Genomic DNA, 21,307 nt, shown 5'->3' on the forward strand with positions numbered 1-21,307 from the left:
GGATTTATCGGCAATCGAAAAACAATTTCTCGTAATACTTGTATAATTCAAAATAAATTATATAGTTACAATGTGTGTTAAACTTACAATTAGTTGCATTTCAATATATTTTATTATGTGCTGAGAAAATTATATGTACAGGATATATATACAGGATTATATACCACAGGAAAAGAAGGAAAGATAAATCTTACGTACTTAAAATAAATTTTTATGTTGAAATATTACAAAGAACATATGTTTTTAACATATGTTTAATTTTCCTTTATATAGTTTATATATTCGCAAGAGTAGTTTTACACAAATGTGACAATACGACGTTTTTTGGACCTTGGAAATAAATTTATGAATTATGACAAATAAAATAGAGAAAGTAACTTCGTGTAATGTGTATAAACTGTCATATATTTGCAAATTGCAATGCAAAACATGAGAGACAAGTTGCTATACAAGTTTGCTGTACAAGTTATCGAGAATATCACAGTAGTAATGCAATGATAAGTCGTACATAGTTAACTAATTTTACAATTAAAAAAATTTTTCCGAAATACCTGTAGCTTATCTTATGTAAAAAAAAAAAGATACAATATCACACAATAGAAAAAGCAACACGTTGTATTTATCAAATTTTTCTTGTATGCTAGAAGGTATATGTGTCTAAATACATTTAAATAATCTATAACGTAACGAAAATCTATAATTTATTTATATTTTACGAAGAAAGAATTAACCCTTAAATGCCACCCGGGGTCCAGCGGACCCCAGACCCTTTAGAATGATATATTTTCAAATGTTCCCGCCAAATATGGAGTTCATATTTATTTATTTATTATTTTTTTGATTTTGGAGCCAACATTTTAACTGTTGGCGATCTTAATTTTTTATACTATGTTGAAATTGAAATTTTAACAATATAAGCATTTTATTCTCTTTTCTAAGCCTTGAACAACATTGAAAATAATTTTCATAACTAAATATCAAAAAATCAATAAGTAAGGAGACATTTTTCATGCTGGGGTCTTTTAGACCCCATGTGTCATTTACGAGATTCTTGAGAGGTGTGGCATTTAAGGGTTAATTAAATTTTTTAAACTTTTAAAATTATTAAATTACGTCTAAATATGTCGAATAGCACATAACAGGAAACTGAATATATTTGTGATAATGTCATGTACATTAACAAAAATAAAGTACTAAAAAATGTTTCAATCTGTGATATTATGAACGTTACTTATAAGTATCACAAGACAAATATCTCGTTTACAATATATATGTATTTCATGGTACTGCAAAATAACATACAACATGACTATATTTACAAGTATATGAAATGTCATTATCTTTTGTGAGCATATATATATATATATATATATATAAATATATATATGTATGTGTGTGTGTGTGTACGTAAGAACTATATTAGATTTAATATGTTTATCATTGCTTATCTAATACATGGAATCGAATTAGGCTAATCTAATACTTAAAAGGCAATAATAAATTTATTAACAAAAATACTTGCGTTACAACTAATTAATGTGAATTTATACTTCTTCTGAAATAATAAAACAATGGTCTGATTTGTTTGAAAAGCTTAACTTTGATTCTTGCTTATCTCAACTTTAAAATTATATAGATATTATATAGAATATAGGTATACGAATTCAGAAACGAATCAAATGTTAATGTGTATTCACACTATCATTATCATCATTATCAACAACCTATATATTAATTTATTTTTATTATTGTGAACATAAATCTGATTAACTGGTTGAAATGCATAAAGTGCCTATGTTTCAGATCACTATACAGGTATTCATATCTGAGAAAATCACATAAGCATATGTCTTCTACCTTTAATACGGTTTACCAAATTGCAAATCTTAAGTGCTGGCCCAAGTTTTAGCCCCATGTACTTCATCATCATGTCGCTATTGAGAAGAAGTAGAGCTTTGCCATCAATTTCCTAAAAAATGTCGTTAATTTCATGATAAGATACATAAGGCACGTTGAATGCATGTTTATATTTAACTTACATGTTTCCTGAACAAATCTGCATGTTGTCCCAATGCTGGGTCTGTAATGGCAATATAATGGATTACATCTTCAATAGTCCATTCCGCTGGCTCGGTGGGAGGAGTGCGATTTCCAGAAGTTTCAGATTGAGTAGTAGACGTCGCTGCTTCTAATTCTGTATGTAAATATGTCGTTAATTAGCGTATTTCATGAAAATGCTATTTAACATCGAGGTTAATTCCTCAATATTCAAATTCTCGAGATAGCACAAAACTCTTTTTTATACTATATTATCTTGAGCAATAGAGCAATAACTATTTATACGTTTTTAAATAATAGTTATGAATATTTTTGCAATTCGCAGTTTATCATTTTACCTACAACAAAGTTTTATAAAAAAAAAAAAATATATATATATATATTTACCAGGGACAGATTTTCGAGCTTGCTTGCTTGCAGATGGTGATCCTGCAGAATTGTTTGTACTTTGTACAGTAGTTTGTTGAACATGCTGTTGCTCAGTTGACGTTAAGTTTTGTTGATTTTCCGATGACCATTTTCGTTTTTCTCCTATAATCAGCTCTTCTTTAACAGTGGATTGCGGTTGTTGCTGTTGTGGTGGTGTATTGGGACATTTGTTGCAAGGTTCTTTTCTTCTGACTAACATGTATTCACATGCACGGAGGTCTTCAAGTTGCTGCCTTATGTATGTATAGAAGTCTTCCTCCTCCAGGAAAACAGGTAACCTAACAGCGGCAGGCTTCTTCAGAGTTCCCATACTCAAATTTATGGTTTCGCCTTCGCCGTTTATCAGTAAACTCAACATTTGCCTGGGATTCATGGCTGCCATTAAAAATGCCTGGAAGATGTCTCTTGCAACATTTGTCATAGGACCAGTGCCAAATTGCGCTGGCATGGCTTTGACTTTTCGAAAGTCAAAATATGGCCCACAGTAACATTTATGGTTGACATAAAGTGTAACTGCAATATACAATCAAGTCGTCATTTGAAATATTTGCATGAACTTCATTTCTCGTAGAAAATATGGCACGTCGTATGTGTTGGATGTAGAATTATAATTTACTGACCGTTCTCAAGCGGCTTGGTATTGGCTGTGCTAGTATCAGGTTCCGTAGCTAGCTGTGGTGGTGCGTTTGAGCCTGCAGGACTTACTAATGCAACTGCAGGTTCTCTACTAGTGTTGCTCCCAGAGACTGCCATTACTAACAAAACATTACTGGTGGACCTAGACCTAAACTTGTTGGGACCTGCTGTATAGATTAAAATTGAGAACATTATTAAAACTGTGGATTACAAAAATTTGAATACTATATAATGTTAAGAGATATATGTACTGATTGATGCACAAAAGTTATATTAGTAGAAGTTATAAAATATTTATATATGTACATTTCTGTCTTGGTGGCTGCAATGGGTGTCCACTTTTGAAACACCATCCTGCAGGGAAAATATCTCGGGAGTCATAACGACACCAGTAATCAAAAGCACCGCGCCAACCATCAAAAGTAATATGTATCATGTCGTCCTTAACCGCGCCGACGGTCGCAGTGCATATAAGTTGTGGGTTTTTCTTATCGATTGCTTCTAACTTATGCCCGACTTCAAACAAATTAGAGCGTGGTGTCTTTGGTTCACGTTTGAATACTTTTGACGGTGCCATCTCGGCACCGTTTAAAGTTTTTAGGAGGAACATTGGCCAACTGGAGGCATTCATCCGAAAGCCTAATGGCGGTTGAAGCATCCCACCAGATTTCTCGCAGTAGCCTATCGGATGTATCTCGTTACTATCGACCAACCGCCAGAAATCATTCTTGTTATCAGAACCATCTAATCTTAATCTCAACCGTGGTCCAAGAACCCCTACTACTGTGGCGATACAAGTTGACGTCAAGTTTCGTGGATCTAATGCTTCCAATTTCATATTAATCTTAAATTCATTCGTTGGTGGAACTTCATGCTGAAATATAAGCAATGTGTAATGTATAAAGTGAGAGCTCAGTATCCTTCTGTAAGCATTGAATCAATTCTACAATAAAATTAAATAAAAATTACATATAACTATATTGTACTGTACCTGTTTGAAGCATTCAGTTGGAGCCGCCGTGCTATTTGTTTCCCTTAAATAAAGATCCCAATCAAAAGTCTGATAGGTTTCATATTGAAATGTTCCAGTAGATGTTGACGGCGGGTGAGATACAGTTGTGTGATTATTTGTACTAGTGTAAGATTGCGTCAATGGTACATTATTGTTGCTTTGTAATCCAGACGGAGCTGGAGATGGGACAGGGGATGGCGACGATGGATCCCTGTTGTCTAAAAATTTAACGTTTGTTTGAATCGCTAACAAAAGCTCCTACATAATTAGAGCCACTTTGACCAAACTTTATTGTTGATTAAAGGGTTACTTACTAACATGACAAAATAATTAATGTGACCATTTGTATTTCTGGCGATATAATCGTCCTAACCCAATCTTTCATTAAGCCTTGTGTCCACGATGCTAGAAATCGGTCCGAGTTCTCGATTCAAGTTCTCGAATAGAAGTAGTTGTATTTTGATGACTCTAGATAACGTTATAGTCGAAAGATGTGGGGTCGAAAGCTGAGTATGAACCCAGGCCCGTGGAATAATCCTCTTTTCTGTATTTATCAAAGATTTATAAAAGTTATACATTTCCATTGTCCAACGTCACATTGACCATCGTTGACTATTATAGCTATTTATAAAGTAATAATGTTGGCAAAAAAGGAATTGAATCGGTATGAACCTAGTAACTAGTACAAAAAATGGGACGTGCTGCATTTTTTTCATTCGAGCTTTCTATTCGAGTTTTGCATCCAAGTTTCAGTAACTTTTCCTCGATCCGAGAACTCGGACCAAGTTCTAGCATTGTGGACACAGGCCTTTACATATCTTTCTTTTCTACAATACACGAAAAGATATGTGACAAAAGATTGGGTTAGAACGATTATATCGCCAGAAATACAAATGGTCACACTAATTATTTTGTCATGTTGGCAACCCTTTAATCAACAATTAAGTTAATCGAAGTTTGGTCGAAGTGGCCTTTTTATGCCCGTTTTCACCAACGTCGTTTAACCTGAACCTTAATTGAATTCGCTCTTTGTCACTTTCAAACAATCTCCCTTAGAAACAGACGAAAAGTGAGTTAAACTAAGGTTGAAATTAAACGACGTTGGTGAAAATGGGCATTAGACATAGTCACTTACTTTTCTTCGTATCTGCTTGCGTCTCCTTTTTCTGATACACATTTAAACAGGGTGAAGAGCAGAAATCCTTCGCCGGGCAATCCTTCTGCTCCAGTCTGAAAGGCGAACCTCTGATCACGTTGTCGCACTGTACACAGGTACTCCGTGTATAGGTTTTGAGAGATTCGGACAGACACGTGTGCGAACAGAACTCCTTCTTGCCGTGCTGCGTGGGATGAACATACTTCAACGGCAATTTAGTCTCTCCGCACCATGTACATGCACCAGTACTAGACGGAGCTGTAGTACACGCAACAACGTTCTTCGGTTTTGGCGGTCGCCCTGGACCTGCGGAACATAAGAAAGATACAGAATTCTCGCTTGTCGAAATGACATCCCGATAAATATTTGCCAAAGAAATGTGGCCGAACAACAGAAAATCGCGATAGTAAGACGGGACGATGACGAGGCGGGAAGGAGATGAGGCAAAATATTCGAGGTTGTAAGGTTATTTTCGCAAACGTTCTCGCATACCTCGCCCTTTGTTCGGCGTAGACATCCTCCGTCCGTGCGTGGACAACTATCGATGGTAGAATCGTCCCTGGGATCCAACTAACGCAACCGCAAGATCGGGCTCATGTTCGTAGTACGGAAATAAATTTCGGCGCCGTAGGTCGTCGCGGGACCGAGCAGGACCGAGGCCAAACGAACCCTCGATTCGCGCGAAGCCGAATTAACTACCAACAATCACTTGTACGGGGTGAAACCAGCTGTTTGCGAGCTTCTCTACGCGACCCGCAACTCGTCCCGCAACTCGTCGTAATAAATGTAGCTCGACGGTCAAAATAATCTAAATATCGCGCATTAAAAGTTGTTGTGTCAGTCCGCCATATTGCTTCAATTTGGCCGCGCAATCCGCGCACAAGAGTGGCGAATGAGAAGCAAGATAAGCTTTCAACGAGATAATTTAGGTCTGTTCTTTTTAATGTCCACTTTTATTATTAATCCAGATTAATTTTAATTCCTTTGCGCTATAAAATTATAAAATTAGGTTGAAGGCACTACACTTATTCAGCATTCGGAGTTCCTACAAAAAAATTTAATTTTGGTTTAATTTTCTTTTTATCGATCTCTTTATAATTTTTAAAATTAGAAAAATAAGTTAAATTTAAAGTTAATTTACATTGGTAAAAATGGACATTTTAGACGCTGCATTTGCTGAAGAATTAAACGTGGTGTATTTGGTAATGGGTAGTCGACATTTATGGTCGTTTCTTACATAAACAAATATAAAGTATGTAAAGTATATAAAGAGAGTTATATACACAAAGTTTCTTTTTTATGTTATATACATACAGAATGTTCTAAATTTAACGGCCAATATGCTTTATGGACGATAATGAGAAAAAATGTTATATAAACACAATTTAAGGCCGGTATTCATAGTCAGATCTTATTTCAAGACCGTCTTAAGTAATATCTTAAGATGCTAATACGACTCTGTGGCCGGTATTCATAATCAGATCTTATTTCAAGACCGTCTTAAGTAATATCTTAAGATGTTAATACGGCTCTGTGATTGGTTAATGACATCTTAAGATTGTACTTAAGATGGTCTTAAATATAAGAACCAACTATGAATACCGGCCTGTGATTGGTTAATGACATCTTGAGATTGTTGTACTTAAGACGGTCTTAAATATAAGAACCAACTATGAATACCGGCCTAAATTTATTAAAAGCTTAATTACTAAAAAGTTACAAAAAAGATGAAATGTACCGCGAATGGAAAAAATTTGCTCCTGTAGTATAATACGTACAGCATAATTTTAATAATGTTTCAAAACGTTCGCCGTTCTTGTCGGTGATTCATTTCTGGCGTCCCGTGGAGCGGATTACGCGGGAAGCGGAATCAGCGGATTGCCAATCACAGGACCGCTTCGTCGAAATCTTTGAAAGGGTTCTATCAGAACGATCCCATGATTGGTGATCTGTAGGTTCCCTTCCGCGTATAATCCGCTCCACGGGTCGCCAGTCTGACGAGTATTGAGAAGGGGGAGGAGAAATATGGAAAAATGATTGGAACAGCCTATAGAGAGTGCATCTGAATGAATAGAAGAAAAATATACTTGACGTTAAAAAGACCGCCTGAAAGTCCGTTCAGACGAATCTGCGCGCAAGGCGAACAAGGAGAGTCGACCAATCATGTTCGATAAACAGAAAACATGCTCATGCGCGTATCAAGCGACCATGTTCTTTGGATACAGTCACTCAGCTACTCTACTTGAAACGAGGTGAAAATTACAAAAGTGAACAGGGGCTCGATTCTCTAACGACAAACGTATGCGTAAAATCTGCACTAACAGAAAAGCTGCAAGCTTATTGGCTAAAAACTGTGCGATAGCCAATCAAATTGCAGCCTTTCTGTTAGAGCAGAGTTTGCGCATACGTTTCTCGTTAGAGAATCGGACCCCAGATTTACTTGGTTTCAACTAATGAAATCGTAGATACTCTAATGAATTTCCTCACTTTTGTAATTTTCACCTCGTTTCAAGAACCGCTGTTGCGGTTCTTGAAGCGTTCCGCGTTTTGTTACATGGGGTTGAATGTCTTATGAAGCATAAAAAGGCGGTAGCGTATCATTTTTAAATAATTAAAATTCTTTAAGAAATAGAACAGTTTCTTACAATTTTTTTACAAGATAGAGAAAATTTTCTTTGCATTTAAAATATTGCAAGCACATGTTCTTTTTTTTCAAAGTAAAATTAAATTTTTATTTCAATGTAACTGAGACGATCAACGACGATTCAGCGTCAACGCTGGATGTTGAATAAATTCAACTTTATTTCTTGACGCTATAGCGTCAAAGCGAAACCACGTGACCCTAGAAATAATATTTTTTACTTATTTATATTATATAAATAAATTTATGTATATATATAAATAAAATATATTATATTTGAAGATTTTTGCTAGCTGAAAATGAGCGTCGAGCGTCAACGTGAAATGGCACCTTAAGAAGACAGGTGTAGCATTGCGCATAATGGCGGCCGAAGAATACGACAACCAATGAAATTTTGGTCCGGAACATCACGCCACATTCAAATGTAGCATTAGTCAAGGTCCGTGACAAGAATACAAACAAAATTAAAAAATTTGTAAATATAAAACAAAACTCATAAATTAATAAAAATATGTAATACATAATAAATTGATGATAAAAGAACAATTTTTACATTGACTTCAAGTCGACTTTCGTCCTTAAAAATGTCGACTTCTCTGCCAAGTCAGTTTCGGTAGAAGTCGACTTCAAGTCGACTTAAAGTCGACTTTTTGCTCTTAGGGTAGTCATTGATTAATAAGTAGTAAAGGAAGATTAAATTATAATATCTAAAAAAATCAATCTATAATAAATTTGATATTTTGATATGTTTGACTTAAATTTATGTTTTACAATTTATTAATAAATATATATTTATAATGTTTTACGGTAGATATATTTATTTACGAACCTTTATCACGAAATACGTGTAACGACTAAATAATTATCTGTCTTCTACCATGGGAGGAGCCATGTTCCTTCTCGCATCTCGGACCAGTTTTTGATTGGTCAAAGAAAATGACTACTGCGCATCCTTGTACATACTTGCTCCACCTGTCTTCTTTACATTATGGTTCTATTAGCGCTCCGTTATCCGCGGTAGCGGTCATGGCTGCAATTTTGAAGTTCGGTTTAGCGGCGACAAGCGGCCGGCAAATTACTCCGAAAGGTATTTAAACGACAATTATAGCGGATGACATTACGTCGCGCTTTGAGGTAGAAGCATTCGAGATACGTTGATACTCGTTATTTTAATCAGCGACACGGTAAGAATGTTGTTCGTAACGCGACGCGACACGTAGATATAAATAGAAAAAAAGGTTATGTCGTGTCGTGCGTGTTTATTGTTGCGTATTTTGTTACAGGCACAGTAGTAAGTACACGTCGATTCGCCAGGATGTCCGAGTTATTGGACAAGGTGCCCGACGTGGATATCGACGGCCACGGGAGATTCAAGTATATCCTGATCAAAGTGCAGGACGACGTCGACAAAGCTAGCAAGAAGATCGTCAGGGGATACGCGAGAGCGCAGTGGCACGGTAAGTTCGCACTTTTGCAGTACGTGTATGTCGTATATTCGCATTATATGTCTTGCCGCTAAATGACGAGCAACGTTGAACATCAGAGATGTTGGGCGATGTTGAAAAAAATAACTCGACGTCCAAATAATTAATTTAAGAAAATACTTCAAAAACGAGAACGATAATAAGTTAATTCGTAATTTCTTTATAGCTGTTTAATAGCTATAAACTTTAGCTAATAAATTATTATACATACATTACATAGAGTTTGAGGCTAGACTTTGATCAAAATTTGATTGAACGTGTGAATTGAATCGGTGATTAATTTAGTGCACGAGTGCTTATAGTAACATTTTTAAATTTTATACAGCATGGTGGAAGACTACATGAGAAATTGATGCCAGATACCTCCATCTTGCTGCGACAGTCTGAATTCGACGTTATGTTATTAGTGTCTTATTTAAAAATTTAAAAATGCATCTGGCATCTGCGCAGAACCATACGAAATTTGTCTCGAGTATGAGTGCACCTGTATTCTTCCACCATGCTATACAGTTCGTCGTTCTTCCTCAATCTAGTTTTTCTTTCCATGCACAACTACAAAAGATTTATAATTTTTTTTCTGATAAAATACTATAGATATTTCTCATTCTCGATAAGTTAATCATAGATTAAGTTAATCAGAATTTGATCGAAGTCAGCCTAAGATATAACGAACAGAAATAAGGAATTAAACGTAAGGGATTAATAAGGGAAGAATTAATTTTAACATGTAGGAAGCTGCGCTTTAGTTCATAATAAAGGAATTAAATTTATATGTTTGCTGTATATTAAGTAAAATCTATTAACAAAATTTAGTAATGTAGAATAAAAGAAGTTATGGATATAAGGATTAATCGAATCTAAAAGCATTCAGATATTGATCAATTTAGCAAAAAAATCAAATATTTATTAATTGATCAACTTTGCCCATTCCTATTTAATGTTCAATATAGTTGAGGCTCACTCGCAAGATTCTTAATTTATGCTAAAATAAAAGGATTACGAAAATCATAATACCTCATGAATCACAGAATATAAATCTTCGCTCGCAACGATTTGCGATGTGTTATCATAATTTCAAGAGTATAATCATATCCTATTGCAGATAGGACGTGATAGGTTTATATATTATAGAAATTTATATATAACTATTATATAAATACACATATATGTATTTATTTACAATGCTAAAGATACAATCTGTACATCTTTACATATCTTCATTGTGGATACAGAAGCGATTGAAGTCATCATTTGACATAGGTATTAATACCATCTCATTTGGAAATGATTACTATGATTGACTTTTTTTGGTTAGTTGTATTTGTAAGTTTTCGCAAGATTGGTCAGTCAATACAATTGCAGACAAAAGCATATAATTGCGCAAATTGTTTCATTATTATATAAATAAAATGTTAATGATAGATGTGATGGATTTTATATGAAAATAAAAAAGATTTTGTAAAATCGAGACTGTAGATATACGTGGATAATTAATTTCTCCCAGTTAAGTTTAAATGTACTTTCATTTGTGAATACATTTTAAAATCTTGGTCACGATTATAATATCGAAACTGCAACTTGTCGTGAAAAATTCTCACTTCAGACTTCAGAATCCTTAAGAAGAAATCAAAGTTACAGTTATCGAGAGATATACAATTCAAATTTTATCTAGCGATAGTAGGACAATTTGTACATTAATTATTATAATAAAAAATAGATATCTTTATCTCCTTGGAAAAATATCTTTGATATTTTTAATTCGGTATATATCAGTATAGAATGGTTGTAGATAAGTTCACAGTTTGTTACAAGAATGAGAGAGAAGATGTCTATTCTTCTCATTCATATGTTCTTTCATATGTTTTCGAAATCAACGAATGCAGAATCTAGTTGCAAGTGATTAAGGTGGCAGTAGGAGACTTCTCATGTGTTAACCGAGGAAGATATAAACGCAAACAGTTTCAAGCTGATTCATATTCACGAAGCTTTAGGTAGTTAGCGATAAAATTCTCGTAGTTTATAAGAATAGAATATATTACATGTATATCGTCTTAATATTATTTTCAATGGTGTAAATATACAGGGATACATATCTCTTGGGAGATCGTCCTCTTTCATGATAAAAGCTCTAGATGGAAGATGAACTCATCAAGTTTTTCAATGAAATTTATCTCTTTTTATGCTGAGAAATACGACTTGTGTATGATACATTAGTAGCTTGCAACTTCACACTTGATTACAACAATGACATTCATTGAAACGTTTCTCTTTTATTGAGAGCGATCAAAATTCTTCTACGATCTGTGCGATAATACGATACGAATGTACGACTTTTCGATTCTTCACGAAAATACAATGTCTTAATTAATCGCGCTTCTATAAAACTTTCTCTACGAAATGTAAAGCGTAATAAGTTGTTCATTGTTTTCCCAAAATTGCATATATAACTCCCGAATCTGCACTTTATTTCATCCAAAGAAAAGAGAAACGAGATATCCACATTTATATCCACGTGTACATCCAACGATTCAGTGTAACGACAATTGACAAGGTTCACTTATCTATACATCATCTTATCCTCTTTTCTCTTTTTTCTCTTTTTTTCATGCAATTGTTGCAAGATTTTCTTATGAGAAAACGAGAGAAATCACAACAATGGTGCAGGCAAAACGCTATCAGTCAATCGTCATCTGATGCTACGAGATTTCCATTTATTCGTTTACTAAGAGGCTCTTCTGAAGCAGCACCAAGCTCGTTGAATGCTGATGCCGAGTCTGCAGGTCTTGTGATTCGAATTCTTGATGGCTTTCATATCGTTGTTTTTTCTAACATACTGCCGCGACGTCGCGTCGTCTCGTTGCGCCCGCTCTCAGGTGCTGTCGCTCTCCTCGCAGTGTTCTATTAGGTCCACGTCGGTCACCGTTGATTCTTGTTCCTTAATGGCCTCAAGCTTGTTTTCCTCATTTCGGCGACTACTACTGCTGTCGGATTTCTCCGTGCTCTTTCCAAGTTCCATCGGTGCCTCTTTGATAGGGGATGGGAATCCCACGAGGTCCGGATCCGTGTTACTGTGCATAAGCGTGAAAGGCAGCTTCAAAGATACTTCACCGCCCATCGCCGAAATAAACAGCTTGACCTTAAAAAGAAAACAAGAAATTGGGCATTTTCATGAAATATTTTTTTACGTTACCTTATAGCCGCGTATTATATATTATTTGGATTGATAATTACAGAACGTGAGTCAATTTGCTTAAATGAAATGGAGATGAATCGACGAAAAAGATGTTTTATCTTTTTCTTAAAATAGTATTGCGTTAAATATGAGAATACGTGCTGTCAAGAATCATTTTTATCCGAAATGGGAGCATCTAATATGTCATATACCTAATAAATTTTTATCAGAATTTGTTCTCATACCGGGAGAGTATGAGATTTCATATTTTTTCTGCAATGCTTGGTTCAGGTTTCTAAAGATTGCTTTATCTCCTAAAATAAGATCGCATTTGATGCGATTCTAAAATAGGCGATCTTCATCACATTTCCTTTTTTCTCATATTTAAGAGTACCTTCACGTAATAAGATACGTAAATCGTATAAACGTTCCTATCATCGGGTTTGTTCCTAGGGCTAGTAACCGTTGATGCCAGACTCGCTCCGGTTTTCGTGTAACTGTCCTCTAAAGCAATCCAGTTCTTAGTCGTGCCCTTAACAAGCCTGAGAGTGTAAGTCTTCCTCAAATTACCGCCTGGCCCCAGGGGACAGTTCTCTTGCGAGGACATAAGGGCCACGACATTCTTGAATTTGCCGTTGCTGAACATACAAACGTCCACGTGTTGCACGACAAATACCTGCAAAGCAAACATTTCCTCACATAATACGGATAAAGGAGTGACTTTTAAATTATTATCTATAATTGTGAACAATCGTGGTTTATTCGATCTGATTTATTTTTGAAACATAATTGGAATATACTTTATGATATAGTTATGTTATTATATATAGATTCATAAAGGTAGGCGATTTATTAAAAAAAAATAGTATTTTATAGAAAAGCCAGTTAATTTTTTTCTTTATATCTCAAAATAAGCAGTAGAAACATGTAAAATTTATCTAAAAAATTATCTCCTGAAAAGATTGCAGCATCTTGTCGCTGATTGTAGCAAAAATATCTCTAAAAAGAGTTCATTTTGTAAAATTACATGTATGTAAGGTAAAGTTTTGAAGGGGCTTCGTGAAATTGGTGAGCAGAAACTTTAAAACAACATGTCAAAAGGATTATTCCTGTTTTAGCGACCCTCTTCTCGATCATTTTTGTCGATCGGATTAACACATTATCATCTATTAAAGTCAATTGTTATTCAGTGACATCTGTTGTATCCATATGTCGGCCACGAACTTAAATTTGACTACGAAATGTAATTCGTATAACTTACTGGTGGTCAAGGAGTGTCGGTTTGTTTGCTTAACTGTTTTGGAACAAAGTTAACATGGGGGTTGCGACCGTCCTTTCTGGTCGGTGGGCAGAATATCGGCAGGGTGTACCGTGTTCCTATTTTCAAACAACGTTCTCCATTGCTGTTAATGAAGTAGAGCTCAAAAGCGCCTGATGCGAACGCAATTTCCTGTCACGGCGTAACCTTTGGCGTTTCCCCCCGGGTTGCTTTCTCCTTGAGAAAGAGAGAGATTTCTATTTGTATCGCAAGCGTTCTCATAAGAAGGGAATGTCGGACAGATTAACGCGGATTATCGCAGACGGATCCAATTCAGTGTCGTCGCCTCTTTGTCTCTTGCTCCTTGCGTATGTGTGCGAAACAAATTGAATTATAGCTTCGACGTTCCTCCTCGTGGTTTTGCAAATAGCTTTGAGTGGGAAATGGCTCCTGTCAATTCCTGTCCGTCGTCGGGAAAATCGCCGTTGTCGTTTGTATGTTATTGTCTTTTCTTCATGAGGTGGCAAGATACGTTAAAGAATCAATTTAATAGAATCTCTATTTAATCTATTTTGCTGTTCTCTTAACGTTTTTTGAGAGGAAGAAAATTAGCCATTCGCGAAATCCCAAAATTTTTCCAAAGAAGTTAACTTATAATTTCCTTTTTAACTTCTCAGCTATTTCATCTAGTTGACGACGCTTATTGACTTACTCACCCATGTATAGAATATTTAATTGGACATCGGATAGGAAGCTATGAATTCTTGAGTGAGCAGACAGATGCGTGTAACCGCAGTCTCGTTATGGGACGCTTCTCAAACTTGTTTCTGCAGCTGTAGCACAAATCTTTGTAAAAAGAGCGATTTTTGCGAGAATTTAAATTATAGGGGTATAGAAGGCTCGGCGGATATCGATGATTAAAACATATTTTAAGGTGACAGCAATTTTTACGCGTATAGTTCATCAGGTATCGACCTATAGTATTTTAGCACACGCTTGTCATCTGTACTACTTCTTGCTAAATTTCTAAATTAGCTTTGCACATGTTATAGTATATAGATGTATTACTAATGCTTGTCTTCTGTTTTAATTGCCTGTTAATACACCCGCTTACACTGACATACAGGATTGCGGTAGTTCTCCTTGAATTTCTCCTTCGAAATCGACGTTTTGAATTAATCAATATTCTGGGCCAACGATCGCTATTTCAGCTATTTGAGCCTCCGCTTTCCTGACAGGCTTTCCTCTTAAGCCTCGATTAGCGGTGAGCGGTTTGTCAACTGTATACAGAATCTATTCAATTAATTCATTCCGTACTATAACTATGGATTTTCGTGACTGCGTGTTTCCCATTAGTAAAATATAAAGGGGGATATTAAAGAAACATTGCAGATTTGTATTAGCTGTATGTTTATCTATTTTTTAGAGCTATATATAAAAATATTAATTGTTTTTATTTTTTTTTGTATATAAATGTAGAATCTTGTATAAGTGTAAATATTGTAAACGATAAAATTAAATAAATCTATGTACGACTACTGTACGAATGATAAAATAAGTGTAAGACTTTTTTTTTAAACATCGACACTAGAATTAAATTGTCCTTTAATTCAAATCTCTCTACATTCTGCATTTTCTTCCTTTCAAACACATTAACGTACTAGGATAATAGTGGAGCATAAAGGGGAGAAGCACATTTTGAACGTTTCTGTTTGTCTCTAATATCCATTCATAGTCTTATTACATAAGTTACACTTACATAGTCGTATACCGAGAGAGTTGGATTAGATTCGCTAATTTTGCCTTAAGTAAGATGCGAACTACAGACACCTATTAGATCGCAAGGGGATCGTGAGAGGAGCGTGAAAATGAAGTCCTGAAATTGGACTAAGTTATACATATACTGGGGATTTGTCGAGTAATCAACATTCTCTTACACAGGGAATTGTTAAATATTTTTGACTTTAGTATTCTCTTCTTCTGGATTTTTTATTGAATAATCAAAACAAGTTTGTGTATATATCGCGTGTAAATAAAAGTTTTGAAAAAATTTTCTGTTATAAAATATTCGAGCAGAAATATAAATAAATCATTTTTATACTTCGGAACCTGTCAGCTGATAAAAGCTGAAAACAATTGCTGCTAAAATTTCATATGGCTCCATGCGATAGTTTATTTTCCGCGATTTTTTTCCCTACTACAACAATCATCAGAGCGGACTTCTTGAAAGGCAATGGAAAATTTGTCCATTGTTTATATAATTCATAAAAGCGTGGTCTCGCATTTTCGGAATATTACCGTCATTTGAATTGTGTGATATTTGCATAAGAGTGCAAAGTTTATTCGCGCGATATATTTCCAACACTTTCGCCTTGCGTAATTATCGACATGTAAATATTATGCTAAAACACGACTGCTATGCAAATATTTACTCCTTTCAGAAATTATATTGTTTACAAAGTTTCACTTGGTGGTAGACCATCACCGATGCACGTTTAGTAATTTAGCGTAGATGCAAATGCAACGAGCATAGGAGGCCAAGTAATCAAGTAGTCATGACGTAAGAATATTAGATGTGGAACATGATGTTCCTTATTTCTACCTTGCAAGCACACAAAATGTACAGTTTATTTATTCAATAAACTGGTTTACTCACGCAGGCTTGTATGAAAATTTTTCATTTCTTTTTGCTTTAATTTCTTATTGACTCCTTTTTTCATTCATTACCTACAAATTAGTTTCTGTATTGAATTTTTGACAAAAATTTTGTCAATCAATTAAATAAAGAACATTATTATAAATATTTATTATAAAGAGCATTATATTTTGATGAAAGTAAACATATGTACCTATATATAGATATCTGATTAGTTTAAAGTAATATAGCAATGTTTTTTTAACAAAACATATATGGTCGATACTTGAAAAAAATTAGAAAATATTGCTTGTTATTTTCCAAGATAAAAATAACAATTTACTGGGCAATTCCACGTCAAATCAGACAAGAAATGACCTTGTATTTTTTAAATCGATCGAAAAATGTTTTTTTTTTGTAAAATATACATAACTAATTGTAAGTAGTGCGGCGCATCGATTTCTTCGGAATTTTTTTGCTGGAAGAATGTACAGTATAAATGACATAATTTATAATGTTGAATACAATCAACATTCTACAAATCACATTTTCGTTATAAATATTAGATTATACATTTTAAAAATTGTGCTGTATTTTTGGTAAGATAAATCATTACTGTACTGTATAATTTGACCATTAATTTTCCTTTTTGTTCTTAATTGCTAGGATTTTCTGTAACGGGTGTTGTGTCCTAATCCTTACCGGAAAATCCCTATAAGTCTAGACTTTCGGCGCTCTTCTATAGTAGAGTAAGCCTCTCCGTCTTTAAGCCTGTAAGTGATCTCAGCTGTTTGTAAGATTATGTTTATAGTTTCAGTATATTTTTGCACGCGTGAATGAATTGTAACACGTCTGTCATGCTATTTTACCTTTTCATCTTCTGTGCGGAGCTCAACAAAATAGCAATTTTAGTAATGTAAACATGTAGTACAGTACTACACTGCACAATTTTAAAAATGTAATATTTATGAAAATGTAATTTGTATAACATTATAAACTATGCCATTCATACTGTACATTCTTCCTGCAAAAGATTTCCGAAGAAATGCGCCGCGCTCGAGCCAGAGATGCGAGCATGGCGCGGCGTGGGCGCCTCAATCATTAAAAATATATAAAAAATATAATCTATCATTTTCCTATAAAATAAAAATATATATAGTTTTAAAATGAGATGGAGAATAAAAATTTTTATTAAAAAAATTATTATTAAAAAATTTAAGTATTATTAAAAAAAATTTTTAAAGTGTACTTTTTAGTGAAAAAAATAATTAAATATTTCATCTTATAACAATTGAAATTTGCAATTTCTTGTGACTTAAACTATTTTTATAAAAAGATTGTCTCCTTAGTTTTAAAATGCATTTTTTAAGATTTCTCTACAACAAATATAACCAGAGATATTAATTTTTAAAGTTGACGACTTCTTCATTTTTCACAAAAATTGTATTGCTTATAACTTTTGCAAAAAGAAATATTTTGGACAAACAAAAATTTGTAATCTTATTTTATTTATTATACCTTACGTGAAAAAAGTTTCGATCGATTTAATAAATACGAGATCATTTCTTGTTCGATTTGACGTGGAATTGCCCATATGTCTTTTTCATTGCTATTTTAACTAATGGCTTCTCTTTATATTCTCATTGAGCGAGAGATTTGCCTTTGATCAAGAGTGTTCACGAAGTGTGAGATATATCACTTTGTTTATAAAGATCAAGTTTCTTTGATCAATAACGTTCCCTTGCAGCTTTTGCGTTGCAGGTATCAACTGTATTATCGCGTAGCGTTTAATTCTGAACGTTTAACTCTCCTGAGAGAATTATTCACTTTATTGTAACAGCCGCTAGATATTGAAAGAGGTACAGAAAACGAGAAGGTTGGCAACAGAGAGAAAATGTGCACGAGTGTTTGGCATTATTCAATTTAATCCTATGTTTTGTTTAGTGTATTTAAGCTTAATAAATTATTACTATGAAAATAAATAGTTATTCGAGCGATTGCTACTTAATATGATTGATGGTAATAAATATATTTATATCATCTTGAAAATATTTGATTCTATGCTCGTTATATAATATTTAAGGACATATTGTTTTAAAAGAAAGGAAATCAAGTATTTCCGAATTTTGCGCATGATTTATCGGTCACAAAGTGCTGTTGAATTATCAAGAACTTATTGCTTATTGGAAAGATCATTCCTTTTTAGATGGCCTATTCGAAAAGCGTTAATAAAAAGCTACTTATTAAATTTGAATACATGAATATAACAGTTCTTTTATTAAAATGCTAAGGTAGTTTCATTGAGCCCGTGGGATATAAATGGTCTAACGAGTTTATTAAATTTACGGAAGTCCAACGAGAGGTGATAGTTAACTTGAAAAGTGGGAGTGGCACTATTAGATATATCCCTAATTAATAAATGAGACTTTGTGAAACCAAAAATATTTGTCTTGTTAGCTTTGTTCTAATTTAATTAATTAAAATTATTTGTAAACACGTTTTCAAATTAATGTAACTAGCGCGGAAGGTTCGAAGGAATGAAACGATACAGGCTCATAACTTTTATGAGAATTTGAAGAAAAAATGACACAAAATAAAGAAAAATGGAAAAGTATAAACAGAGATCTCTCCAAAAATGACTGTTTAGATTAGATTAAATTATTTTATTATTTCACTTTTTTTTAAAAAGATATTTTCATTGAAGCTTGTGGCAAAACCCACGTGCATGAAGCAATTAAAAAGTTTAATTTAAGATGTCTTAGATTAATCTCGACAATTTTCCCGACTTCACGTTTTAGATTTAATTTTAGATTAAATAGGGTAAATAGGGCAATTTTGTGATTTTCTTTGCATGTCCGAAATTTCTTTCGCGATTATTGCCGAGCGTAATCTCGTAGAAAAACACCGCTGATTGATCCCTTTACGGATGATTAAGCCTATTTTTCTTTTCGTCACGCAGGAGGATCAGTTTTACGAGCGGTCTCTTTTGCATTCCGGCACCAGACGTTGCATGCATGAGAAATTGCGGCAAAAAAAAATGGAAAGAATGAATGGATGCGAAACGCATGCGTGTCTGATAAGGAGAGAGACCGGTAGACGCCTCGGGTCATGAATATCTTAGTATTTAGTCCCCAAAGAGCGTCGGAAAAGAAACAATTGGCGGGATTCACGTCCGGTGTTCTTTGAAATATCGACTGCCGTGCGGTAACTACCGAATCATGAGTGCAGGAATCCGCTGACGTTCCACGAGTGGAGAGTACAATATTTCCCACTTAACCCATGAGCACGATTGCGATTGATCGCTTTGGAAAAACAAGAAAGAAAAATACTGTATTAATTGTTCGATTGTTGGAAAAACGGTGAGGTCATCACAGGCCGCTGACAGATAGTCTGTCACATTGTGGAGAGGCAAACGCTTTTTGATTAAGTCCTAACTGATTTAATTAAGAGTGAGGGCTGATACATAGTATTGCCTATTAGTCTGTAATTTGCAAGAAATTTAGTTTTCAGCAAAAATTCAGTGAAAAATCCTGTGAACAAATTCTTCGTACGGTGAATAATTCTTTTTTTCATATATGGAGGGGTAAAAACTATAGTGGTGTAAGTCAAATTTTTTTGAATATTTTCTCGTGTACATAGATGCAATCTGTACAATATATAAAGTGCATCTATGCACACGAGAAAATATTTTTAAAAATTTGACTTACACCAATGTGGTTTTTACCCCTCCATATGTCAATATTGCTTTGATGGAAAAAGATTGTTTTTTTATTTTTTGCAGCTAAGCAATTAAAGTTTAAAGCGGAATAGTGCACTATTTTGAAAGAGTGACAGGAAAATCCATTTTCTGACTTTTCTTCCGGTGTTACGCTTTCGCATGCGTGTAATATCAAATTTTATCTCACGTTATCTAAAGCCAAAAATTTATAGGTACATGTAGTATTTATTTTAAAAAAATATTTTTTTGTAGCGCTTAATTTTATGAAACAGCAATAATATGAATTATTTTGCAATGAAAAACAAACGGTAATAGAGAGATCATCTTTATGTGTGTGTATGTGTTAAAGTTTATTGATAAAGAACTGTCATTTATCATTTTGTATGTTGTTATTAAAATGAATGTTTTGTACATTACAGTTGTTAAATAAATAAAATGGAATTTCTTTTCATGCACTCATATTTTATCAATTGAAATATTAGAACATATATTTTATGTGCCACATATTACACTTAATTCTTGTTATTTAGAATAACTCTGATTAAATTCCCGCCCTGAAGCGTAATGAAGATGAATGTGTTTGCGTGGATATGTAGTAACAAGTACGGATTATATCTTTAATAGTACGTACTTTAACCAATATGTACCTTTATTCTCCTTACTGATTTGCTGCTATTGTTGCTAACATTGACGTGGACATTGATTGAGTCTCCGTGCTCGTAGATTGAATGATCTAGCCCTGCTTCCAATCTGACACGACCGTCACTTAATAAAAATGGCTTTTCTACTGCCGCATGTGGTCCCACGTTCTCTGCGAAAATAAGAGCGAAATTCTATATGTCATTTGTTCTGATTTGTACTCCCTGTCCGCGATAAATGCGATGAGATCGTTTTACTAACTGAGAGAATAAGATACGGAGTATCTTGGTAGATTCACATCAAACTCGAGATACGTGCTATTCAAGAACTTTCAAAGTCAAGCTCTGTCTCGTCTCGAAGGTCTCAATCCGGACTACTGTGACTACACGTAGTCACAACATCGCATTGAAAATCAGAGATTTACGGCAAATTAAGGCACAGTGAGAAAATAATACAATACAATACAGAT

At 34.2% G+C, this 21,307-nt stretch overlaps 3 protein-coding genes across 4 annotated transcripts in view; 1 reads left to right on the forward strand and 2 right to left on the reverse strand.

Moving 5' to 3' along the window:
• Positions 1-190: 190 nt before the first annotated feature.
• On the reverse strand, positions 191-6,164 carry Scm (Polycomb protein Scm). 2 transcript variants are annotated; one of them, XM_071715989.1, is made up of 8 exons: positions 5,784-6,164; positions 5,271-5,597; positions 4,115-4,353; positions 3,430-3,997; positions 3,108-3,287; positions 2,446-3,000; positions 2,040-2,194; positions 191-1,969 (listed from the first exon to the last, which is right to left on the reverse strand). In XM_071715989.1, exons 1-8 carry the CDS (start codon positions 5,806-5,808, stop codon positions 1,835-1,837), a joined length of 2,184 nt encoding a protein of 727 aa, XP_071572090.1. In that variant the 5' UTR covers positions 5,809-6,164; the 3' UTR covers positions 191-1,834. The 2 variants fall into 2 exon arrangements, with proteins under 2 accessions (XP_071572090.1, XP_071572088.1); XM_071715987.1 differs by having other exon boundaries at positions 3,108-3,290.
• A 2,765-nt stretch (positions 6,165-8,929) lies between these two features.
• LOC139778173 (uncharacterized) overlaps positions 8,930-21,307 on the forward strand; it is a 42,979-nt gene continuing 30,601 nt past the window's right edge. Inside the window, exons 1-2 of the mRNA XM_071716025.1 lie at positions 8,930-9,019; positions 9,216-9,389. Coding sequence (XP_071572126.1) covers positions 8,959-9,019; positions 9,216-9,389 — 235 coding nt within the window. The 5' untranslated portion in view covers positions 8,930-8,958. The remainder of the gene's footprint in view (positions 9,020-9,215; positions 9,390-21,307) is intronic.
• Positions 10,563-21,307, reverse strand: part of LOC139778154 (phosrestin-2) — a 38,510-nt gene continuing 27,765 nt past the window's right edge. Inside the window, exons 7-9 of the mRNA XM_071715995.1 lie at positions 20,847-21,010; positions 12,983-13,264; positions 10,563-12,552 (exon numbers count right to left, since the gene is read on the reverse strand). Of these exons, the coding sequence (XP_071572096.1) occupies positions 12,286-12,552; positions 12,983-13,264; positions 20,847-21,010 (713 nt within the window). The 3' untranslated portion in view covers positions 10,563-12,285. The remainder of the gene's footprint in view (positions 12,553-12,982; positions 13,265-20,846; positions 21,011-21,307) is intronic.

Source organism: Temnothorax nylanderi, unplaced genomic scaffold (genome assembly GCF_030848795.1).
Source record: "Temnothorax nylanderi isolate EJ_2023f unplaced genomic scaffold, tnyl_v1.0 TNYL_tig0174_pilon, whole genome shotgun sequence".
In the NCBI taxonomy this organism is placed as follows: Eukaryota; Metazoa; Arthropoda; class Insecta; order Hymenoptera; family Formicidae; genus Temnothorax; species Temnothorax nylanderi.